Source organism: Sander lucioperca, chromosome 24 (assembly GCF_008315115.2).
Source record: "Sander lucioperca isolate FBNREF2018 chromosome 24, SLUC_FBN_1.2, whole genome shotgun sequence".
In the NCBI taxonomy this organism is placed as follows: Eukaryota; Metazoa; Chordata; class Actinopteri; order Perciformes; family Percidae; genus Sander; species Sander lucioperca.
The window spans coordinates 10152001-10175716 of record NC_050196.1 but is presented as its reverse complement, the minus strand read 5'-3'; the positions used below and the strand labels follow the sequence as shown (position 1 = coordinate 10175716).

General features: G+C 39.8%; 2 protein-coding genes across 19 annotated transcripts in view; one reads left to right on the top strand and one right to left on the bottom strand.

Annotated features, from left to right (window-relative positions):
* The first annotated feature begins 3694 nt into the window (after positions 1 to 3694).
* Positions 3695 to 4704, top strand: LOC116044651 (methyltransferase N6AMT1). Its single transcript, XM_031292055.2, is given in 6 exon segments — positions 3695 to 3872; positions 3944 to 4027; positions 4104 to 4131; positions 4134 to 4231; positions 4314 to 4347; positions 4350 to 4704. Coding segments are annotated over 6 exon segments (477 nt in total). The 5' UTR covers positions 3695 to 3713; the 3' UTR covers positions 4424 to 4704.
* A 564-nt stretch (positions 4705 to 5268) lies between these two features.
* Positions 5269 to 23716, bottom strand: part of LOC116044632 (peripheral plasma membrane protein CASK-like) — a 44347-nt gene continuing 25899 nt past the window's right edge. For 2 of the 18 annotated variants that reach the window (XM_031291980.2, XM_031291984.2), the window contains exons 11-29: positions 23427 to 23444; positions 21267 to 21388; positions 21010 to 21087; positions 20574 to 20654; positions 18279 to 18467; positions 16781 to 16859; positions 16348 to 16433; positions 15916 to 15984; positions 15768 to 15836; positions 15415 to 15450; positions 14681 to 14719; positions 13998 to 14194; positions 12893 to 13008; positions 11035 to 11115; positions 10559 to 10639; positions 8914 to 9116; positions 7912 to 7995; positions 7541 to 7567; positions 5269 to 7013 (exon numbers count right to left, since the gene is read on the bottom strand). In XM_031291980.2, coding sequence (XP_031147840.1) covers positions 6837 to 7013; positions 7541 to 7567; positions 7912 to 7995; positions 8914 to 9116; positions 10559 to 10639; positions 11035 to 11115; positions 12893 to 13008; positions 13998 to 14194; positions 14681 to 14719; positions 15415 to 15450; positions 15768 to 15836; positions 15916 to 15984; positions 16348 to 16433; positions 16781 to 16859; positions 18279 to 18467; positions 20574 to 20654; positions 21010 to 21087; positions 21267 to 21388; positions 23427 to 23444 — 1832 coding nt within the window. In that variant the 3' untranslated portion in view covers positions 5269 to 6836. Of the gene's footprint in view, positions 7014 to 7540; positions 7568 to 7911; positions 7996 to 8913; positions 9117 to 10558; positions 10640 to 11034; positions 11116 to 12892; positions 13009 to 13997; positions 14195 to 14680; positions 14720 to 15414; positions 15451 to 15767; positions 15837 to 15915; positions 15985 to 16347; positions 16434 to 16780; positions 16860 to 18278; positions 18468 to 20573; positions 20655 to 21009; positions 21088 to 21266; positions 21393 to 23426; positions 23445 to 23716 lie in introns of all 18 variants that reach the window. The other 16 variants (XM_031291979.2, XM_031291982.2, XM_031291983.2 and 13 more) reach the window with 13 other exon arrangements.

The following is a 23716-nucleotide window of genomic DNA, read 5'->3' as shown; positions in this document are numbered from 1 at the left end:
GCCCTGTGTTGTCTTTATGACACTTAGAGAAAAAAATTCATTGTTGCAGTCGGCAAAAGGTAAGGTGCGCACAACCCCTTCGGGGTTGTGCGCACCTTTTAAGACAGTTGGGGAAACCCTGGTGGCAGTCGGAGTACTTTACTACTCCCTGACTGCTACCAGGATTTCTGCAACTGTCTAAACCCCAATGCCGCCCCTTTGGTCGTTGCTGGTGTGGCACCACCCCCCTCAGGTAGCCTAACCTTACCTTGTGTGCATCCTGCTGGGGCATGCTGGACGTGAACCCGAGTCTCCTGGGTGAAGGGCTGATGCTTATTCGACTCTGCCACCACCTCAGCCGCCACCTCCAGCAATTACAGTACGCAGTTAAGACGAACTTTTGGGTTTAGGAAAGAAAGAAATTTTCTGTGAAATGTAGGATATGAACCCCGGTCAGTCAGGGTGATTGAACCCATGACCTGTGTTTCCTCTAAACAGTGTTCCATCACACTGAGCTATCTGATCTTATACTCTGCACTGGTTGGAAGTGTATTTATCGTTCACATTTCAGAGGAACGAGGTTGAAAAACTGTCAAGACAAATGTGGGATTTGATCCTTCAACCTCAGATTGTTGAGGCAGTAGCTGATCTCAGTGAGCTACTCCTGAAGCTGACATTTCAAGTTTCCATTCTATTATTGGTTGTTCACACTTTGTCCTTGTAGACTAATTGATTTCATGTGACAAATAAAATTGATTGATTAATTGGTTAATTGATTTATCTGGTAATTGGTTGATTAATGTATTCATTGATTGGTTAATTTGTTGATTACTTAAATGATTAATTAGGAATAGCTCACTGAGATAAATTACTGACTCAATAATCTGAGATTGAAGGATTGAAGCAAGCTAAGGTGACGGTTAAACTCTCATGAAGACTGGAGGTTGAGGGTTTCATCCCTCTGTGGTGCTGTCATTTTCAAAGTCTAAAACTGGAAGGAGAAAAAGCTAACTTGCATTAGCTTGACCACTACATGGAAAAGTCGCAATGAATTAAACGTGTGTAAAAGTTGGGTTGGGAAAATACCGACAATCACATGATCACTGCGACTAGTGAGTTACTTTATTGATCTAGGATCCCCATTAGTTGTTACTGTAGTTACTATTCTTCCTGGGGTCCACACAAAACAAACAAATGTTTGACACAAGTAACCAGTGGACATACTATACTATGACTTTTGTATCGCTTTTTTTCAACATACTATACTATGATTTTTTATCATTTTTTTCAACATACTTTACTATGACTTTTTTCGACATACTATACTATGACTTTTGTCGACATCCTATACCATATATACTATATGGTAGGAGTACATACGTTTTACTTCTTCCTACTCCTTTTTGCATGTGTAAATAGAGGTCTTTAAGTACTGGAAATTATGGAGTTTTATTTTTTAACTGTTTTTTTTTTTTTATTACTATTTTTTTCTGATGTTTTATTTTATTTACATGTTCAAAATAAAAGATATCAATCAATACTCTGACTTTATCATCACTTTTTTCGACATACTATACTATGACTAGGGTTTGAGACACGTGTCACAAAAAGCAATAATAGTCGTCAGGTTCAAGACCTGCTCGCTGCCAGCGTATCTGCAAACACTTAGATAAGACACTTAGAATAGGAAAAGGTTAGGAAAGGTAGTGCAGGGTAGAAGAGATTAGTAGAGTAATATGACAGGTGAAGCTCAGAGAAGAGTAGAAACTAGAGCAGAGAAACTCAGAAGAGTAGAGACTAGAGTAGGGGAACTTAGAGAAAAACTCAGAAGAGTAGAGACTAGAGTAGAGAAACTCAGAAGAGTAGAGACTAGAGTAGGGGAACTCAGAAGAGTAGAGACTAGAGTAGAGAAACTCAGAAGAGTAGAGACTAGAGTAGGGGAACTTAGAAGAGTAGAGACTAGAGTAGAGAAACTCAGAAGAGTAGAGACTAGAGTAGAGAAACTCAGAAGAGTAGAGACTAGAGTAGGGGAACTTAGAAGAGTAGAGACTAGAGTAGAGAAACTCAGAAGAGTAGAGACTAGAGTAGAGAAACTCAGAAGAGTAGAGACTAGAGTAGAGAAACTCAGAAGAGTAGAGACTAGAGTAGGGGAACTTAGAGAAAAGTAGAAACTAGGGTTGACGAAAAAAATGTTTTATGTCCACTTTCATGGCATGCACAGTGTAGAGTACATAATATATACTACCACTATTACTTAGTTTTTTATTTAAAAAAATCATGACATACAATACTCTGCACTCTGCACTCATCTGGGGAGAAAAAGAGTTTATTGGATTATTCTGGTTCAGTAAATATATTTTTCTTAAGGAGGAATAAATCCAGCTGACACAAAGACAAAGTGCCTAACAAATGACATGTGTGATACATATTAATATTAGGGCTGCAACCAGGGGTGAAAGAAGGCTGGTGTGCTGCTATACTGTGGATTGGTTACTCTGCTTAGAAAAGTACTTTACACATAAAGCTCTTATAAATATAATATGGTGCAATAAACATACACATTCTGCCTGCATGACTACTTTTACTTTAGATACTTCCTGTACATTTAACAGCATATAAAACATCTTAAAAAGCAGTCAAATAACATGTTTAGATTATGCATAGACTATTATAGTTACTATTAGTTATTGTAATCTAATAATATATAATAAAATAACTGATGTGGGCCATTCTTCTGCATAATCAGTACTTTTACTGTTGATGCTTTAAGTACACGTTGCTGAAAATACTTGCGTACTTTCAACTTTACGCTGGTTTTGTTTCTTTTACTCCACAATCTGAATAATGATCCACAAGTCAGAGTAAATGGTCTGAGTGAATTTTTTTATGGTTCCTGCTTCTTTTATTAGTTTGACTGCTTAAATTAATTTACATTTTTCTGCATTTAGTACTTCGAATAGGTCAAATACATTTTCCTGATTGTACATACTTTTATTCAGGTAACATTTCCAATGCAGGACCTTTATCTGTAACAGAGTATTTCTACAGTGTGGTATTATAGTTTTGCTAAGCAACGGATCTGAATACTACAGTCTTTATTTCACTATGTAGCAAAATATGTGTAACTTATTTAAATGAAGCCATCTTTTTTTCAGCAGCAGAGGAAACTGATGTGTTTTTGTTTTGTTTTACACCAACAAGGCAGGTTGAACACTATTAAAATCCCTCTGTGTCTGATAGTTAAACATTACATATCTAAAATGAAACATACATTACAGTACATTCAAACTATTCATTTGTACAATCTGCCTTTATAAAAGTATTTTGTTTTGTTTGAGGAGACTGATGTGTAATCAATATACATGAAGCATGGATGTATTAAGAGAACTGGATACAGTGTTCGGCGGGAAGCCCCGTACGTTCCAATGAGAGTGCTCAAAAGCGCATAAAGCAAACATGAAGCAGGGTGAAGGTACGTCATCATGACGTAGGTTGTATACAAGGAAGTGGATTGTGAGTGTGCTGGCTAACACATTCTGGCTAGCTACGTAGCTTTAATTTACAGCTTTTATTCAGCGTGTTAGCGGCACTTCTAGCGGTAAATCTGACTCAAGCGTTTAAACAGCAACACCGTGTAAAAGTCTACCAACAAGACAGAACTCGTTACGTCACTTACTAAATGGTGAGCCAGGAGCACGTGCAGGTGGATAGCGAGTCTGGTAACTGAAGAGAACATGTCTGCAAGTTATCCCACACCAGTTTACTGGCACGCTGGAAGAGGAGGCTTCCGAGAAGTTTACGAGCCGGCGGAGGACTCTTTCCTATTGGTTGACGCCCAGGAGAAAGACACAGACAGGCTGCAGCTGATGACGTCAGGCACAGCGTCATCATTAGTTCACCTGAACATGACTTCTGGATGTTTAAATGAATTGTATGGGTTGTTTTCCTTTCCTTCCTTTTTTAGGCGGAGTGTCTCCTGCCCTGCTTAAGTTGAAAAGTGGATGTCCTTCTCTTCAACCCTTCCTATGTGATCTCACCTTCAGAAGAGGTGGCGAGGCCTCTGTACAGCAACTTCTTCAGTTCAGAGATGAGGAGCATTTGATCAATGTGTGCTTTTCTTTCAGGTGGGCAGCACAGGTATAGAGGCTGCCTGGGCCGAGGGCGAGAGGTGACCAACAGGTTTCTACCTGTGGTAGCACAGTTGCTCTCCAGCAAAGGGTTATTCTACCTCATTACTATAGCGGAGAACGATCCAGGGGAGTAAACTGATGCCTCGGAAATGATTTTGAGTGCAACATTCTGGATAACAAGTATAGTAATGTTTCCTTTTCTCACCAGAGGAGATTATCCGTGTACTGGGCAAATGTGGTTGAGGGGAGAGTCATGCTCGTCGACCAGAGCTGGAAATGAGAGGCTGTCCGTCCTGCGCTTCCATAGGAGCTAACAAACATGGAACTGTCACTTAGAAATCTGATGAAAGGATTACAGGAACTGATGAGAAGAAATATTTTCAGGATATCATTTTTGACTGATGGGACACTATTGTCTCCAAGGACAAATGTTTACTGCAGAGGAAAACTGAGAGAATCCTCAGAGAACCGGTGCAAAGAACTTTCTAAATAAAGCTCTGGAGAACAAATTAACTTTTCTTTGCAAGAAACTGGTGAAATGACTAAGGTGCTTCTGATGTACTGGTAAACTTTTAAGTACATAAAACAAATTTACTTTTTTTCCTTTCTGTGTAAATATAGTTAAAAGTTAAAGTAGTAGTTATAGTATAGTTAAAGTGTATATTTTGACCCCAAGGAAATCACCAAAGTAAGATTTGTAGGTGTATGCAGCAGTTGAAACAACTGTGTGCATGTAAACGTACTGAATCTAATAGACAAATCTTCACACACGAGAGATACAAGACATTATCCTCAAAGTTTAGTTTGTTATGCACAATCTTTAAAAAGCAGTTATATGGTGTGTTAGACTGAATTAAATCCTTGTTGGACTTTTAAATGTGTATGTAAATTACTAGAAAATATGTCTACCCACACATACACATCAGAAAAGAATCAGAAGGAAGAAGAGGCAGTTTACTTTAAACACGTAAAAGGAAATATATTTTTTTAAATGAAATAACAAAAAAAGAACATTTCATACAGAAGAACTGCTTTTGTCATTTGCAGAGGTCAATTTACACAGGACTTGAAATGAAAATACTTTACTTGAAGTGGAACAACAGCAACCATGCCACACAGTTGAAAATATTTACTTTTTTTTTTTTTTAAATCTTTTTTCATTATCAAGACCCTTTAACTGATGTGCCTACATACTAAGTTACTGTAGGTGGGGCAGCGTTGTGCCACTTCTGGTAAAGTATGAAGAGGTTATGTCACATACTGAGCTTCTTTTAAGAGTTAATATACACAGGCTCTTGTTAATTCACTCGTATGACGTACGCACCATTGAAACATTTACACACAAAATTTGAGTTATTTTCTCTCCCTCAAAACAAGAATACTCCTTTATATGTTTAAAGACAACAGTTAACAGTTCCAAAATGGTGGCTCTAGGATTGGATTCATCCCACCTACATTAGGCCCTCCCCTTCCACAGACATTCCTATGAACACTTTAGTTTTAACAAGCATGGCTCACTCTTTGAGTGGGGAAAGAAGAAAATGGTCATCGTGGCAGTCTGCCTAGCAGACACCAGGGGTGTGCATAGGTGTTACAGACTTCTTCCCCGAGTCTCTGAAAAGGCAGTTTATTTTTTCTCCTTTCCATTAGTTTTTTGTTTTCCAGTTCAGGAGCCATGTTTAGTGGTAGATGCAAGTGCTTTTTCATAGCTGATCGTGCCCCAAGAACGATAGTCCAGGTCTGTTGACCACTGATTAGATTTCATGTATGGGTGGGGAGAACCAACCAGAGAGAGTAGGCAGGTAAAAATATAAACTGTGAGGTGACGAGATGCAGAACACATCTTCTTCATTGTCCATTTTGTGCAAACTGAGATGTAAACAAAGACCATCAGAGGTTTGGAAGGGAAGCATGGTACAATAGGCTACAACAACACACAGAAAGACAGCGTAGAGGAATGCAGTGTGCTCCTTCAACAAACTGACAGGCACAGAGGGCCAGTGAAATAAATAAAGGGCTGGGGGTGGGTGAGGGAGAAAGAAACTGCCAAGTTTTCTGTGCTTCCTGCTTCACTCAAACTTGCATTTGGAGCTGAGGGAGTTACTTGTCGCCACTACAGCAGCTTCTAATGTGCTTTAAAGTTCGGCTTGTTTGTCACAGTGGCCGAGGAGATTGGAGAGGAGGACACAGAGTACCACAAGAAGTGCCTTAAAGGTCAACACACACACACACACACACACACACACACACACACACACACACACACACACACACACACACACACACACACACGACTGCTTTATGGTCATGCTCGCTATTGCCTTACCGATATTACCACCCATCCATCAATTACAAAAGAAAAGTACAAAATGTCTACCACACTGCCCCTCCACTCCCCACCCTTCGACTAGGACAGAACCATATTCACTTCGTTTTTTATCATTTATATATATATATATATATATATATATATATGTATATATTTACACAATAATGTGCCGTTTGAGGCTGTTGAGAAAAAGGGGTAGGGGCAGGATGAAGTCTCTGCAGTGAGGCATTAGAGTCATTAATTTCTCCATTTCCCTCTTTTTCAACAACAGTTTATCTACGGAAATATGTGATTCTGATGAAAGATGTGATTCAAGGGGATTTGACTCAAGTTTAGCATCCATGTTGGATAAGAGCTGGATCGTTCAGGGTGATGAGCTAGTTGCCGTTGAGTGTATGTCAGTAGACCCATGAGACGGGAACCCACTGAGAAGTGGTGGACACCAGGTCTACAGCCTCCTCCAGCAGTCGGATGGTGTCATCAATCTCATTGTTGATGATGGTCTGGTCAAAGTAGTGAGCGTAGGTCCCCTGCAGCATCTCTGATTCCTTCTGGAGCCGCTGAAGAGAGTCATCCTGAGGATGTGATTTAGAAAGAGAGAGGGAGTTTAACGTTGTTTGTTACATGTGAGGTGCTTCAAGGCTCCATTCATGGTCTAGTAGTTCTATATGTTTTTACTTCAATTCACGCATATTTAGAATTAGAAATAAGTGTTTTTTACATTATAGTCACATTTGCAGTGTCGAAAAAAAACAATTAATATAAAAAGTCATAGTATAGTAAAATTACAATACTGATCAGAGAACAACATGATGAAATAAATTCCCCCAAATCATTCAGGATACAGGGAGGACAGGAACAATGAACTAGAGAGGTCGGGTTGGGCCAGAGGAGACAATGATGCATCAAAAATGAAGATGCACCACTGAGAAAACACATTATTAAGAGGATTATTAGAGGGATTAGAGGTTTTAGAGGAGATCAAGAAGAATAAAAGTGGGTACAGCTAGGCAACTACTAGAGCTACACAAACACAGAGGCCAGACATGCCTTTCTACAATTTCCAAACAAGCTGAACTTACACCATTTAACCAGTACTTACAGGCAGTTTCTTGCACCACTTTGGAATCTTGAGTGAAAATGAAAATAGGCATGCCAAAGAAAATACAAACATGCTTAAAGCATACAGGGCGTGTGCAGTGAAGGAAACATTAAGCAAAGCAAAAAGGATGACAGAAACGGAAATTAAGGCGTTGTTTTTTTCACACAGAGACATTGCATCTTTGTTTACTAACAGTGCAAGCTTGGAAAGTGTTCTTATTAAATATTAAGATGAAACGCCTCTGAATTCAGACTACAATGCCAGAGTGACTGAGTTTGGAGTGAATGAGAGTTAGTGAATATGTGCAAATACAACTAGCATGAGTGGGAGAGGAAGCAAGAAAGTATGGCTATGACTAAATATGACTGTACCTCAGTCATGCCTGGGGTGACAGTGGGAGCTGCGATGAAGACAACATAGGGAGCGAAATCAGCTGTCCTGAGGATCTTTAGTGCCTGATGAGAGAGAGAGAGAGAGAGAGAGAGAGAGAGAGAGAGAGAGAGAGAGAGAGAGAGAGATTTGTATTGTTACTCTAGTACTTCCACCCAAACTGCCCAACAAACTGTAAACCAATGTTTTAATGTCGGTAAAACTACAGTAAAAATGGAGCAATTCAACAAGAGGTAACTTGAGGCCAATAGATGTAACAAAACTGTAGATGTGCATTTATTCCCACGTAATGTAAAGTATAAACAAACAAAAATAAATGGTAATGACTCAATAATAATGGTATTCAACATTAGTGCAATTAATAGTGAGACACAAAAACCAGCACCAAAATGTTCCATAATGACATAACTCAGACATAACAGAACTGTTGCATATCCATAAAGCCGGTAAAACCGCTACCCTTGGCGTCGCGCACTGCTCAAAATTGCAGCAGAAGTTATTTCCACTTTGACCTCGTCGGCGCTGAACTTTCAAGGCGCAACCAATTCCAGAAGCAATGATGACGTATACCTGCACAGCGCTTTGCCTCTCTGCTCTGCCCCCTACCTCGCGGTTTTACCGCAGATCACGTGTAGACAGATTAATGCTGCAGTGCTTGCATGATATTTGGCACCTGGTACATGACAGAAAGCGAAAAAGCCATTTTTATTACGACTGTAGAACAGGCATAAGTAATGGATTTTAAAACTTTATTTGCAGTTGAATCTTGATCTTTGACATTTTCTCCTCTTTTTTTCTCGATGGCCCTTGTGTGGTCGTGGCCTTTACAATGGCATTGGTGATGGCATTGAACTCCGGCATCAGCTGTTTGGTGGTGCCGAAACGTGACTAGGCCCAAACCAGTCAGATTGCTGTTATACCTTTTATGGAGAAGAGGTGATTCCAGAACTTTAAAAAAAACACACACACAACACCTTTGTTACCTGTGGTTCGACATCCAGGATAGAAATCATGCCCTGTGCATGGATCTGCCTGATAGTCTCCAGCCTGGTTCCATACATGGCATCCTCATGGCTGCCATACTCCAGGTAGTCGTTGTTGCTGATGTCCTGCATCATCTGGTCATGAGACACAAAGTAGTAGTTCTTTCCGTTCTCCTCGTCCTTCTTAGGAGGCCGAGTTGTGTCTGAGCAGAGAGACAGATGGAGGAGGAATAGAGAGAAAAATCATACAGAGTTTTTCCTGCACAGAGAAAGTTTTGGCGCCCCTCAAAGAGGTTTGAGCAGCGCCAAAGGAAAATCACGAGCGCCAAAGCGACTTTCAGCAGCTAGCCTCCCTCTCATTAACAGCCACTATATTTTATGCATGCGGCTGGCGCTGATTTGACTGGATCTGAACGCTCCACTGTGAAGCTAGCGCTAATGGGATCTCCATTTGCAGAGTCAGGCTGTACCGGACTCTCCAGGTGATCATGCCTCCCCAGGGGACCAGCAGTGCAGCGAGAAACTGCAGCTGACCGGCATGGAGCTGGCAGCCTTCTGCCGGAGCTCTGACTGCTGTCTGTCCACGTGGTAGGCTGTGCTGCCGTCTGATGACATCAGTATTGAATTGAGACAGTTTTATAACCATTAACCATAAATTAAATAGTAATCTAATTCTGTGTTTTGGTACAATTAATTTTAACACCTAATGCGAGCGGTATGGGAGTAGGCTACGGATGAAAACCACAGTTTTGACCGCTTTATCAGCATTGAGAGGCGGCGGCGTCCCGCTGCAGAGAGACTCTGCTGAGCCCCGGTCACGTAACAGCAGCAGTTTAGTTAAACTGTATTTCACGCTATGATGGTTAAACTTTGCAATTAATCTGCGGTTCACATGCATGCCGAGTCTGACAGTAGGGCGTCCGTTAACCTACTGTATATCCAACATCACTGACAATGTATTAATCAATAGAATGTAGGCTCAAAATAGAAAACATTACACTTCATAACACTATTATATTATTGTACAAATTAGCTACAACAGTAATTGCAGTTCTCTTTTGTAAGCCACTCCTACATTTTTCAACTTATAAAAAAGCACTGTTCATATTAATTAAACAAACTGGACTTTGGGGTCAGGTGTAGTCAGATCCAGGCCCATGGTCCTGGATGCGAACGCCTCTTTACTGCATTATATTTTTAGATTTTGAATTGTTACCTGCCAACAGAATATTGTGTTTTCCTTGACATAAATATAGACATTTTCACCATAAATTGGTGCCTAAAAATGTCAAAATTTCCTGGGGGCCAGCCCCCACACCCCCCACTTAATATGTGTCCCCCCAAAGGCACATTCTGAGCCAGGAAAAACCCTGTCATAGTACATAAAATGGGGTCTGCAGCAGGGGCAGGGTATTTAAGACATGTTGCTTTTGTTTCCTGTCCACATCTGACAATAATGCAAGTCTGACCACAACAGGAGCTTCAAACCACAAATCAGTAGCTGATTTGGAGGCGTTTAGATGCGTCAGTTCATGCAGGTCGTGTGATGAGATGAGATGTTTTTAGTGCGACATACAGTATGTAACCACCTCGAGCTGTTTTGTTAACTTGTGTAGTTGCTATGTTAGAGTGTGTCTCTCCTTACGAGGGATGGGGTAGGCGAAGCGGTCAGGGTGTTTGGTAATCAGTGTGTTCTTGATGTGCCTTCTACCAACTCCATGCGCACCTGAATAAAAGGAGACAGCAGAGAACTGAATTAATGTAACAGGCTGGTCAACCCAGTAATAGACACTTCAATACTATGACTTAGTTGACATTTATTATGACTTTTAATTACTTTATGGCATACTATAAATTTTTTGATGACATTTTTTTATGACATACTATGATTTTTTTTTAAACATTTTTATGGCATACTATATTACGAATGTTTTATGACATTTATTTTGACATCTTTTATAACATACTATACTATGATGTTTGATATGACATTTCCATGGCATACTATGACTATTTTATGACATACTATAAAGATATTTCCCTCGATCTCTCTCTATCTTGAGATAAATAAAAGGATATCTGTCAATCTCTCGTACCTACACAAATAAAATGTTTACTTACCAAGCAAGACCAGTGTTTTCCTTTTGAATGATGGCACTTTGACCACTTCCTCATAGGTCACCAGATCTAGTTGGTCAAACACTGCAGAACAGAGAAGAAACAGTATCAACTGTAAAGGGCTAACAAGGTTGACGTGTTATACAAAAATAAACAGACTATGACTCTAAAGGAATGAGGAGCGAGTGGTTAATATACACTCAGTCAGCAGTATTTTAGAGAACACAGTCTTATACAACAGTCGTGCAATACATCCTACTTCATGAAGGTTTTAATGTTGATTCAACTTATTGGTTATAATGGAGGCTGTAGTTTGGGTAGGTGTTTTCCACTAATTGATATAAAAAGTGTGGACAGAATATTAGAAACACCGCTCAGTATAACAGAATACAATTCAACAGCACCACAAGCCAACACTAAAATGACCACTGAGTTGAATAAACACCTCTAAAAACAGTTGAAACAAAAACTAGACTCAACTGTTTATGAAATCTCTTCTTAAAGCCCACCTCTTCTCCCTGGCCTTTGACACGTTATTATTATTATTACTTGATTTTGTTGTTTTAATTGTATGGCTGTTATTATTTTTTCTCATGTTTTATGTGTATTGTATTTTATGACTTGTGTGATTTGTGTATTTTATGTCTTATGTATTCTTCTTTACAGCAATTGGTCTACTTTGGTTGTTTTAAAGTGATACACAAATAAAGGATTGATTGATTGATTGACAACATGAAGGTAGAATTCACTGCAGGGCTGTATCAGACTGCATTAGTTTAAACTGGATGTACCTCATACACTGGCAAATGAGTGTACATACTTCATAACAATGTGAATACAAACAAATCTAAATCTAAAAAAATAAATGCAAACCTAATAGCAAATCATAGGGGCCACAAGCAATACTAATGAGATTAACATTAATTTTGATGTATTGTCCCTGTGGCTTAAATCAAGCATGGAATCAGTTGGGTTATTCAAATTATGCCATAATGTGCATCAAATAGACCTGATGAAGATCAAATACCTTGAGAAAGCATTAAAACTTGCTTATTTGCATTAACCTTGGTCAGATAAAAAAGTATAACCAAGCTGAGCAATTCAAAGTTGACAAGAATCTCGTCAATTTGAATTACATTGCTAATAACAAACCAAACAAAGCAGCCTTCAATCAAAAGTCAAGGAGACATTAGGAGGAGGACGGGGTACAAAAGCAGACAGAGGAGGAAGAAAAACACAGAAGTTGGACGCCAGCTGTCTGGAGTTACTTACATGCAGCCATGTCATTGGGTAAGAGACAGCATGAAATATGGACAGAGGGTAGGAGCGGAAGGGTTAATAAAAAGACACCGAAAACAAGACAAATTGAACAAAAAAACACCCTAACAAAACTTGAAAACATCAAAAGCTGTTAATTGCAACACCGTTAGTTACTGAAAAATGAGGCAAAATCGAGACAGCAGTGGGAGAGGTCTGTCAGAGGGAAAATGCAACAGGCGTGCAGCAGTTACACGTACTGAACAAAGGTGCAACAATGTGATTATTTACGCCACATGCCCTTTAAACAAGGCCTTTCAATAAAAACATCAGATTTTTTTGAATGGCATGAAAATAGAATCACTAGTAAGTGAGATTGTGCTCCAAATTGAATTATGGGTTGCATGACACATAGGCTATCTAGTAAGGCCCTGGCAAACATTCCAAAGCACTACCTTTGGGTAGTACTGCAACTCTTAAGTGTAATTTGAGAGTGGATTTCTTACACTTTTACTGCACAACCAGATCTAAGAAATGACATGCTTGTAGTGGGTTAGCTTAGCTCTGTTGCACCATTTGTATGCTACGGTGTTTGTTGGCTTACCTGCATTGTGCTTGGCCAGGTACTTGTCTTTGTACTGTTTCTTCTTCTTGCCAAACCAGGTACAACTGGCCTGCTGTTCCTGTTTGGTCTTCTCCATCGCTATACACGCCACGCGCCTGAAAAAAACACATGTACTGTTAATTAAATGGCCTTGTCTGTGATTCAATATGTATATGTGGCTTTATATTATACATACACAGACAGGAAGTAAATCATTTGTTTGCATAAATAGCCAGAAAAGAAAAATAAACACACAGATACAAGGACCAGCATTGTGTCTTTGGCTGAGCATTGTAGAAGCTATTCCTGAACTCCTGCTGCATATTGGTAACACATCTGTCACATCAAAAAAAAAAAAAGTAACAGATTCAAATCCTGGCAGGAGTGGCTGGCTTTACAACGCTTTCTAGGACAAGGTTATGACGTGTTGTAAAGAGTAGCCAGTCGTAACCGCAGCCAGAACTTCCAAGCCACAAACTTGTATTTTGCTGATTTTATTAATAAATCAAGTGAGAAGTAGGGTCATTTTCTCATAGACTTCTATACAGTCAGACCTCTTTTTGGAGGCAGCGGAGTCCTGCCTCCTGCTGGAAATTAGACAGAATGTAGATTTAAGGGACTTCATTGGCTTCACTTTTCAGGCTCGGAAGTTGCCGATTAATCGTAATTTACAGACTTCCAAACTATCCTAAGTTGCCAGGTTATTAGGTACACTTGGCTAATGCTGTCTAATACAGTCCTGCAATAAATCCTACTTTCCCTGAAAATTATAATGTTCAGCTATGTTTTTGTTGAAACTGTAGAGAGGTGTGGATTCAACTATATGGTTATTTTAGAGGCTGTAGTTTTTGGTGCTCATGAAATGTATTGTGTTGAACAGGGATGTTTTTATACTTTTGTGTGGACCTCATATGCCTCTCTATATAACACAACAATTCAAAAAATAAAATACCAAACATTACAACCTTCATGAGGGTAGGACCTATTGCAAGACTGTTGTATTAGACTGCATTAGCTTTAGTTAGGTGTCCCTAACACTGAATGTGAACACCCAGAAATACAGAACAGATAAAAAGTTTTGTTGTTTGTCAGGTGTTATACTCACCACTCCTGTAGCTCAGGTGAGGGAATAAGGCCTGCTGTGCCGTTCTTGGTGTTCTCCAGCTTTCCTTGCCACCAGTTGTGGTCGTCCTTGGAGATGATCTGAATGATGTCACCCACCCGGAAGCGAACGCCTGCCTCCTTACATGGGATGAGGTCGTCTTTTGCCGGGTCATACTCAAACTGAGCACGAACATAAATCTGTAAGGGCAGGACAGTGATACAAAAGAATTGTTAGGTGCTGATGCAGTGGCAAAGAATAGCCTTGCGATCATAGGAAAGAATGGAAAAGAATATGATTGGCCAAGCTGCCCACAAAAAAGGAGACTGGCTGCAAAATTGTTAAGAAGTTAGAAATGCCGCGCTGATGCTTGTCATTTAAAGATAAAAAGACAGCAGAGGGAAAAGTGTGTGAGCCAAAGCAGGAAAGGGCACAGACATTTACATAAATCAAAAGCAAGACCAAAATGTTTAAACAGCGTACGCATCCTTTTTAGCAACTGCTTATGCACATAGATCCACATTTCTTGTTGCCTTTTATGTCAACTAACGAACCAAATATAAACACTAAGCCTTGATAGCTAGCATGAGATCTAGACACCACTATGATGAGAAACCGAACTTTGCGATGGGGGTGGGAAGAGTTGGGATCTACTTCTACGAAGGGTCCACTTGGAGACATCTTACCTTGATGGACAATTTGTCCTTGATAGCAGGTCTGGAGATCTATGGGGTGGAGAGCATCACACACACACTTACACATATATCATGCAGTAGAAAACGCTGGGGGGAAGGGGGGGCATTAACAAAAGAGGTGTGATGAGGGACCCACAATTGAATGCGGAATTGAATACTACAATGTTTGCACCGCATATTATTTGTGTGTGTGTGATCTCAGAGCATAATGAAAACACCATGAAACAGACAAAAATGGCAGAAAACAAATGAGAAATGCATTTAAGAGCAAATGACCAAGACATCAGGGTTCCTAACATTTTGCATCTCAAATTGTGTTACTTATTACAGACGTTTCATTTCTTCTCAATACAATGTAGCAAGGAAATATGTCAACAAGGCCAAATTACACTACAATATTATTAACTATAATATTATGCTGCAGGAAATTTTCCACTTTTTATCAAACATCTGCTCAACTGTGTAGGAATCCTTTCCAATGTTTAAGGAGGACAAAGCAGAGTAGATTTAAGGCCTGACATTGGAGAGCAAAACCTGATGTAAACAGAATAGATGTAATGAGAATGGAAGAACGCATGAGTGCTTATAAGTGCATACATGCAGATTTGGACTTGTTGGGATGAGTGTTAGTTGGTCATATCAGTAGCGTGTTTTAAAGAAAAGGGAGAAGCACACAATTGAATGAAAGGAGACCAGTCATGGTTTAAAGAGTAAGGAAATGTCACCTGACGGCCTTTGGGCTGGATCGTCGCTGGCAGGTCCTAGTTGGGATGACAGACGTTTTTGTGTAAGTACTGGATTTGATAACGCACTAACTAGGGCAAAAACCATTAAAGATGGTTGTGTGATGGCATTGTATGCTTTTGATATTGATTTGATTTTGATAGTTACCAGTTAGTAGGAAACAACATTTGACAGTGATCCTGGTCCAGATTTAATTCCAAGATGTAGTGATTTTAATGGTACAGTATGAACCTTAACCCCTGACACACTAGCTTACCCATTTTTTTTCTTTTTACTAGCCTTCTGTTATTTCTGTGAAAGTGTGTGAGGGTGAAAAGAAGAAGCCGAACCATACCAAGATGGAGCTGGTGACACTAGCGTGACCATTTGCAGGTGACTGTCGGGATACATCTGGTGACTCTTTCTGCAACAGAAAACACTAGATGAATATTTATTTCCTCCATTGAATATGCAAAAATGTATGCAAGTGTGTGATTCCGTACCTCACAAGACATGGACTGGGACCGGTAACTGGGCACAATCTTAAATGTGATGCTTCCCCGCATCTCCCTCTGTGCGGACAAGGAATATGCACGTTACATACAGAATTTTTAAGGGAAACCATACAAACAAACAATAATAGCAAGATCATAAAGAAACTAATGGTTTCAAAGCCCTTGTCAGCACAGTACCACACCTGCTGACTTTTATATACTCCAAATTTATATTTGCTACCATGTATTGACATAGCAAGATGTCTCACCTTATTAAAATGATACCATTAAGTAACACTGTTACTATATCAGTCCACATAGCACCATCGCTTCAAATATGTTACATCCTATAACACATGCTTAAACAATAATAGATGCCAAAAGCTGCCTGCACAGTCTAAATGTGGAAAGCGAGGAGGAGATCTGAGCCGCGTGCCTTACCAGCATCTTTTGGAGCTGTTCTACCGTCTGATTGGCAACGCTGATGCCATTAATCTCTCGGATCTCATCTCCTACATGCAGAGTCCCTGAAGCAGAGAAATAATGAATTAATAAAGGCTACAAATGAGGCTCTTGGGTGTTGAAACACCATCGCTTCACAAAGCAGAGGCCAGGAAAAACTGCAGGGGTTATTGAGATGGCTCCAGGGGAGCCCAACTAATGTAAGGAAGAGTTACATTTCATTGTTATTTCAAATTACCAGAAGTGAAGTCCAATAAGAGTTACCGTTATATTCCCACCTACTTTATGATCTCTTTGATTAGTCTTATTTTGAGAGAAAATCTCATCATATTAACCAAACGAATGGCTTAATGTGCCTATTAAATATGCATGTGTGGTGTAAGGTTGGACGTATATTTATATGGATACATACCTTGTCGATGAATCATTCCACCGTGCATGATTCGGGCTACAATACAGTGGTTGAGTTCGTTCATTTTGAGAGTAATGCCCTAGAAGAGCCAGACAGAGGGTCAGAGGGATAACTGATGACAGATCATAATCGCAGAGAGCGACAATACCTTCTGCTACATACAGTATGTAAAGTATAGTCCCAAGACAGCACACTTTACCATGCTGAGCCTTAAATTCAACTGCACCCTAATGCATCAGCAAGCTACGTTCAGACCCATTTGTGTGACGTCCTGTTGTGTTCTTTAACCCCCCAATGTAGCACAACTAGACTATATGTTAGAAAAATTATGATTCACATTCTACTACTGTTTGAATGGAATGCCATATTATACCGATTGCACTCCCACAAGATAACATGGAGCCACTGACTATCCTTGTCTGGAGCACGGAATGATCCTGAGGGCAGAACATGCCCTCCCTGACCAGAGATAAAAGAGACGACATTGACTCTGTATTATGTCTTCATATTAATCATAAAAAGTTGCTGGAGAGGGCTTTTCATTAGTCATGTTTCTGTGCTTTGCTGTAAGTGTTGCAAATTGACTCTACTTGCAAGTAAACTAACTTTGTGACAATTTCAGTGTTTCTGTCCATCTCTTGATAAATAATTATCGTAACACAACAACTGTTTTTCATGAGCAAGACAAATCAACTGTGCTTTGTTGTTACAGGAAAGATTCAGCTGTTACACAAACTCCTGGGCAGTTTAGTGCTTGTGTTTTAAAACTTTCCTGTGGCAGCTTCATGGATGTATAGAGAACGGGCAGTGGTGTTTCCTGTTTAATGTACGGGACTCGCACACCGCTTCCAAACATACTGACAAGTCTGATTGCTGGTTAAATAATTGGCCACTGCAGCATGACGTGGGGTTGCGTTTCTCCAAAGTTGAGTCGGTCTCAACTTTTCGCCACAGGCCCGCTGCGTTTTTTTGCGTGTCACCCCTGCGGTAAACCCAGCCGCAGCCTAAACGCACTAACCCCATTCAAAATGAATGGAAAGATCTGCGTTTTTGCTGCACCGCCTGACGGCTAACGCAGGCTGTGCGAATGCCGACTTATGGTAACGCAATTACTCAAGATGTGCTGTCACAATAAACCAGTTGGCCCACCCTAGCAGGTAACTAGACAGAAAATCCATTTGTGAATATTGTGAATATATAGTGATATATTCATCTCTTGTATTTATTTATTTATTTAGTTACTGAGGTTTGTAGTGTAGTTTTAAGGAAGTGTTGACTTGGTCACCAAGGTCAGGGACCAACTGATTACTCACTGTTCGATAAAAATGGGTTTACAACTAGATTTCTTAGCATTTTTTGGATCAGTTGTACATACACTTAATGGACAGGTTTCCAGAAATGAACTGGTTCGATGAAAAGACAAAGTGAGCCTGTCAATTTATCCATATGTGAAATGTAGTGCAATCTGCAGTATGTGCGTCTCTTGTTTTTTACGTACCATGGGCTCATCGGTATTCTTCTGAAACTGGACCAGGCGAACCCTGGTGACGTTCTCCAGGTCCATGTCTCCGTTGGTGCTGTCTGGGGAGTCTCCGTTCAGGTAAGGAGAAGTGGGTGGGGGGGTCACCCTCAGCGCATCGTCGCTGTAGACCTCGTGGGCCACCACATCATGGGTCTGCAGCAGAGCCTGGAGTGTACAGAGACAGTCATGAATGTCAAGACTCGTTGATGCAACTGCACAGTATCCCTGTTTTTTTCTATAGGTGAACCCAGTGGGAATGAAGCCCATTGACATTGCAATGTTGAGGAAATACTTGTGACTGGAATCCCACGTTGGCCTTAAAAAAACTGGAGAAGAAAACACTCCTGTTAGAATAACTAATCCAAATCCCAGTCAAGAGGAAGGTACATGTGGTTGTGCACACTGTATGTGTGTGTATGTGAGTGGATAGCTCCAATGTCGGAAAGAGTGTGGCTTACACTAATCCTCTTTGGGCACTAATCATGTTACTGACACAATGTGTTTTTACAAAAACATCTACTGGCTGCGTTTGCCAAATGATCACATCTGCTTATCAGTGCGACAACATGTTCACTGATGACGCATGACAGACATGGAGAGCTGAAACAGCTGGCATTAAAGGCTTTTGACTTATGGTGGACATTAGTGTGGCTGACAAGAACACTGTTTAAAAAAAGGCATCAACAATGGATTCTAACAAGTGTTTGACATTGAACACCAATGACTGTATACTAAGTTGATAATTAACAGGAACAAAGCATTTCCTTGGATCATTTCCTCATAAATGAATTCATGAAAAAGTTTAAAGTGAAATAATTGGTAAGTGAGGCATGCTTCTTCCCATGTGCTACCATGCTGAAGCCCTTCACACCCATTCAGCTATTAGCACTGTTAAATGTCTGTGGCAGCATGAAAAACCCAGCCGGTCAGGTCAGAGAGCAAGACGGGCTAATTGGATTGAACCAAACATAAGGCGTGACTGTGACAGCTCAGTAAGTGTCACAGACTGAATCAGCAGAGGGAAACACCTCAGCCTCTTGTGGTTCTACTAGGCTACATAAACAGCAGTATCATCCTACATATAGCTGCTGTGCAGTTTTGTAAGAGACAAGAAATCAAAAGAATATATCAATACAATTTATTTCAATTCAAACAACTTTATTTATCCCAAAAGGGCAATTCCGTTTCCAGCAGTCTTCAGACCCCAAAACAACCTTACAATAAAGGTCAAGTCATCCTCGCTGAATTGATGAATGAATGAATTCGCTATTATACTGTTGTAATAACACTTAACTGAGATGAAAACTGCAGCCACAAAACAAGCTACACTTCTTCTAGTATAGCAATTACAGACACCAACTACTCTAGAATGACACTCAGAGAGTGCAGACCTCTGCAAAGGCCAATGGTACATTGAGATGCTCCTTGGATGGCCCCATTTCCCTGAATTGGGAAGTCAGTCTTTCGACTTCGGTGTGTCGTAAGTGGAAATAACATGGACGCTGTGCTGTATTTTATTGCTCAGCATTAAACAATACGTCGATAACCATTCCCAGTGTTTGCGTGGCAACGTAGAGCAAGGAAATAAATCAGGTGAGCCACGACATTTGATCGGGAACACAGTTTTCCGACAACACCTGTATGCAGCAAAAATGCCCTACCTCGTAAATGTTAACAAAAGTGAAAAATAATTTGTTTATCTGCCCTGTGATTTGGATCCGCTCTAAAATTTGATAAGTTCTCCCTTGACCTATGCTACACACTTCCACCAGGTTTCATGAAATTCGGCCAGTAGTTTTTCCGTAATCCTGCTGACAAACCGAGCCGGAGGTAACAATGTTCTACCTTTAGATGAAATCCACCACTGATTTCTTCGGCCTCAGTTTTCACTCTCCTTGTCCTTCAATAATATCCTCCCAAATTGTTCTTCTTGTCTCAGGTCTGTTCAGCCACTAGACCTATCTGACAAATATGGTGGAATTGACAGCCACCGCAGAAGTGACTGACGCCCTTCAGCTCTTCCTGCCGCTCCAGTGATTCTGATTCTTCTTTTTTCTCTCCATGTGTCTATCCCTCGCCAAGCTCAGGTGCTAAGCAGCTTTGTGGTCGAGGGAGTTATCTGGATTGACAAAAGAACCGTTCTTCTGACACAGTAGGTTGTAATCTCACACACCAATAAGCTTGCTCTACATGCACAGGCCAAAAAATCGGAACCCGTCAAAACAATAACAATATGTATGTCGCGTTGTGTGTGTTTCTGTAACATCCCACCATGAAGTGTGGCTGTGTGAGGATCCTCCTGAGCTCCTTGGCCTCCATGTTCTCTGGGTAACAGGAGAGGGTTTCCAGTACCTGGTGAAGAAAATAAAGACAAAGAGAAAGAGTAGTGAACATTAAGAATGTCAATAATCAATATGATTGATAAGAATTAATATATTACAGCACAGTATCTGATTCTCTTCATTGTATTTTCATTATTTACTTGCTTTGCCAAGAAGGCTTTTTGAGAGAGCATCACTCACTATTTAGGACTTGACCAGTTATTTTTAAATACTAGAAAAGGCTCTATTGCAAAATTAACATTGATAGATCATTACAAATCAGATTAGTGGTTTAAAAGGCACATGAAGGAGATCCCAGTTTGTAAATATGAGTTCTCATTTTAAATTGTCTCTTATTTAGTGAACATGAGCAGCGAGTTCCTCACCTCTTTGGCTCTCTGCACTCCATCACTTGGAGGGTTTCTGATCTGAGGGGACGACCTGGTGTTGATTTTGTCATAAAGCTGAAATGACAATAACTAACATGTAAGAACAATTTGACAATTTTTCCTCATTCAATCACAAGATGCTAAGTTTACAGAATAGTAAATAGAACATACATGTTGGACAAATACTGTTTGTAGCTGACTCTTGACTTGTAATGACACCTACTGGGCACTTCTGGTATTACTGGGTTACTCACATCTAACAGAGTGTGGAGGTGCTGATCCTGGAAGACACTGTGGAGGAAGTCCATGTCTTTCTCACTGCAGTCTGTCAATGCATGAATCTCCTCTAGACTGTCCAAAACCTGTGATACTGCCCCTGTACACACACACACACACACACACACACACACACACATACATACAGATATTATACACTCAATTATAGACTGAATCACAGGCACACAGAACAGATACACTCCCAAGTACACCAAGCAGTCCCTGCAAACATTCAATACTACACAAAATGCAAACACGGAACATGACAGACACACTCATCCACAAACACACTACAAGTAACTCATCCACAAACAGGCAAAACAACGAGAAATACCAAAAATAACACAAAACAAAAGACAAGCAATAGGTGTCACAACTGAAAACACATAAAACACACACAAACACTCAGAACTATTTAACCCCAAGTACCTGCTGCATCGCCCACACATGCAGCAAAACCAGAGAAACAGCGGTATATGGCATCAATACAACATCAGAGGAAAGTCACTTCAAAAAGTCACAGTGTGGATGATGGGTTAGGAGCAGTACGCCCAAGAAAAATGCAGAATATAAATATAAAAATATTTTAATGCAAAAAAAGAAAATGGAAAGAAAGAATTCAAATCTGATATCACTTCTTTAAATCCACAAACATCAAACATTTACCGTTTGTAATAAAATATCAAATTCAAAAAGTCTTAAAAAATATGTGTAGCCTACATAGTAAACATGCTCCTTGGTGTTAAAGAGAGAAGAGGAAGTGACATGTTTAGAGGGTAGACAAGTGCAGTGTGGTCAGAAGAATTCCTCTTTCTCTCCTATGAGAAGGTTTACTTTAAAAGTTATTCAGAGATAAGCTGCTGATCCTTAAATTACCACAGAATTGATTAGTGGTGGGGGTTGTGATATTACACCACCAGGTAAAGACCTCCGTTTCTTACAAATTAATTAATAAATATTTCATGTTCAATTTAGAGACTATGGATTACTCCAACCTTGAAAGTACTGATTTTTTTAACATAGTATTGAACAGGATAACAAGCACTGCCTTACAAGAGTATGTGTTCGGTTAACTAAAAAACTCTAGAAAGAAACCCTGGAATAGCAGATTAAAGATGAATATGGAGCAACTAATCCCATTTACAAACATGTAATATTGCTGGGCTAATAATGGGCTTTGAGAAAAGAACAAATGAGACTTTGATTCAAGTATTACTGTGAGGCATGTACGAGAAACGGCAGAGAAGAAAACATCATTTACTGTAAGCAGTATTTAAGCTGTTAATAACTTTGAGAAAACCTTGTTATAGGTATGTTTACATGCATCATATTACTCCAATTAGGGAAACACATTTTAAACCATTGCCGCAATTGATTTTCAGCCATGTACAGCTCAATAATTGGTTAATCACTAGAAGCTTATGAAATACACATTGCATTCTGTTCCTCGCAGAAATTAATTAAACAAAATAATATTGTACTTAAAATGACTGCCCCTACTCCCACTCTATGGTAATTATTCAACAAATGCCCAAATATCACTAAGATTTAACAATAATTCTGCACAATTTACTTTTCTGGGAGCCTAAACATTCAGGCCCTTAAAGCCTAACTGTGACTAAATAGGCTGCAGCCTACAAATGTCGATTAGTTGCTAAATGTGCTACACTGACAACAGACTGCAGAGGTCTTACTGTTCAATCATCAATTAATCATTAACATCCAGCTTTAAGATATACAGTTTTTAAACTAACACCTGAAAGCTTTAGCAGAAACCTGATTATTATAGAAAATCCAATTGTTAGTCAGGACATTTAAGCATGTTATCCTCTCAACCTTTGGTTTTGGTTTTGTGCGTCTCACAGGGTAACAATAAATTGCTTCCTGCAATTGTAATAATGAAGAGGAATGTAAACAGAATATCATCTTTACAGGTCAAGATTAAAAACACACTCATCAACTGATATGGGTTTTGTTAAAGGGACAGGAGAGGACAGAGGGAGACACAGAGGAAGCCATTTTGGAGGATAAGGACCCATGTCATTTAACACTAAGAAGAAAATGCAACTAAAAAGCGAGCAATGATGTCATGATAATATCACACATCAAGATTCTATGGGTAGGAAAGGGATACGTACTTTCAGCAGCTAGCAGTCCTAGAGACAGCACAGCAGAAGAAAAACAACACCAAAGAAAGAGAGGCTGAGATTAGAATAGGTTTACAGAAACTATAGATGTAGTTTAACACTTCACAGTGAGAGAGAAAAGAAAGAGAAAAAGGCAGACAAAAGAGAGTCAGAGAGCAGGCAGTGTGAGGAGGTGGCGTGAGGGCAGGTAGGTAATAAAAGGAGGCAGAGGGGAAATAGAGAAACGAGCATGATCAAAGATTGAGAAAGTCAGCAAAAAGCAGCCAAGTCTATGAATTATC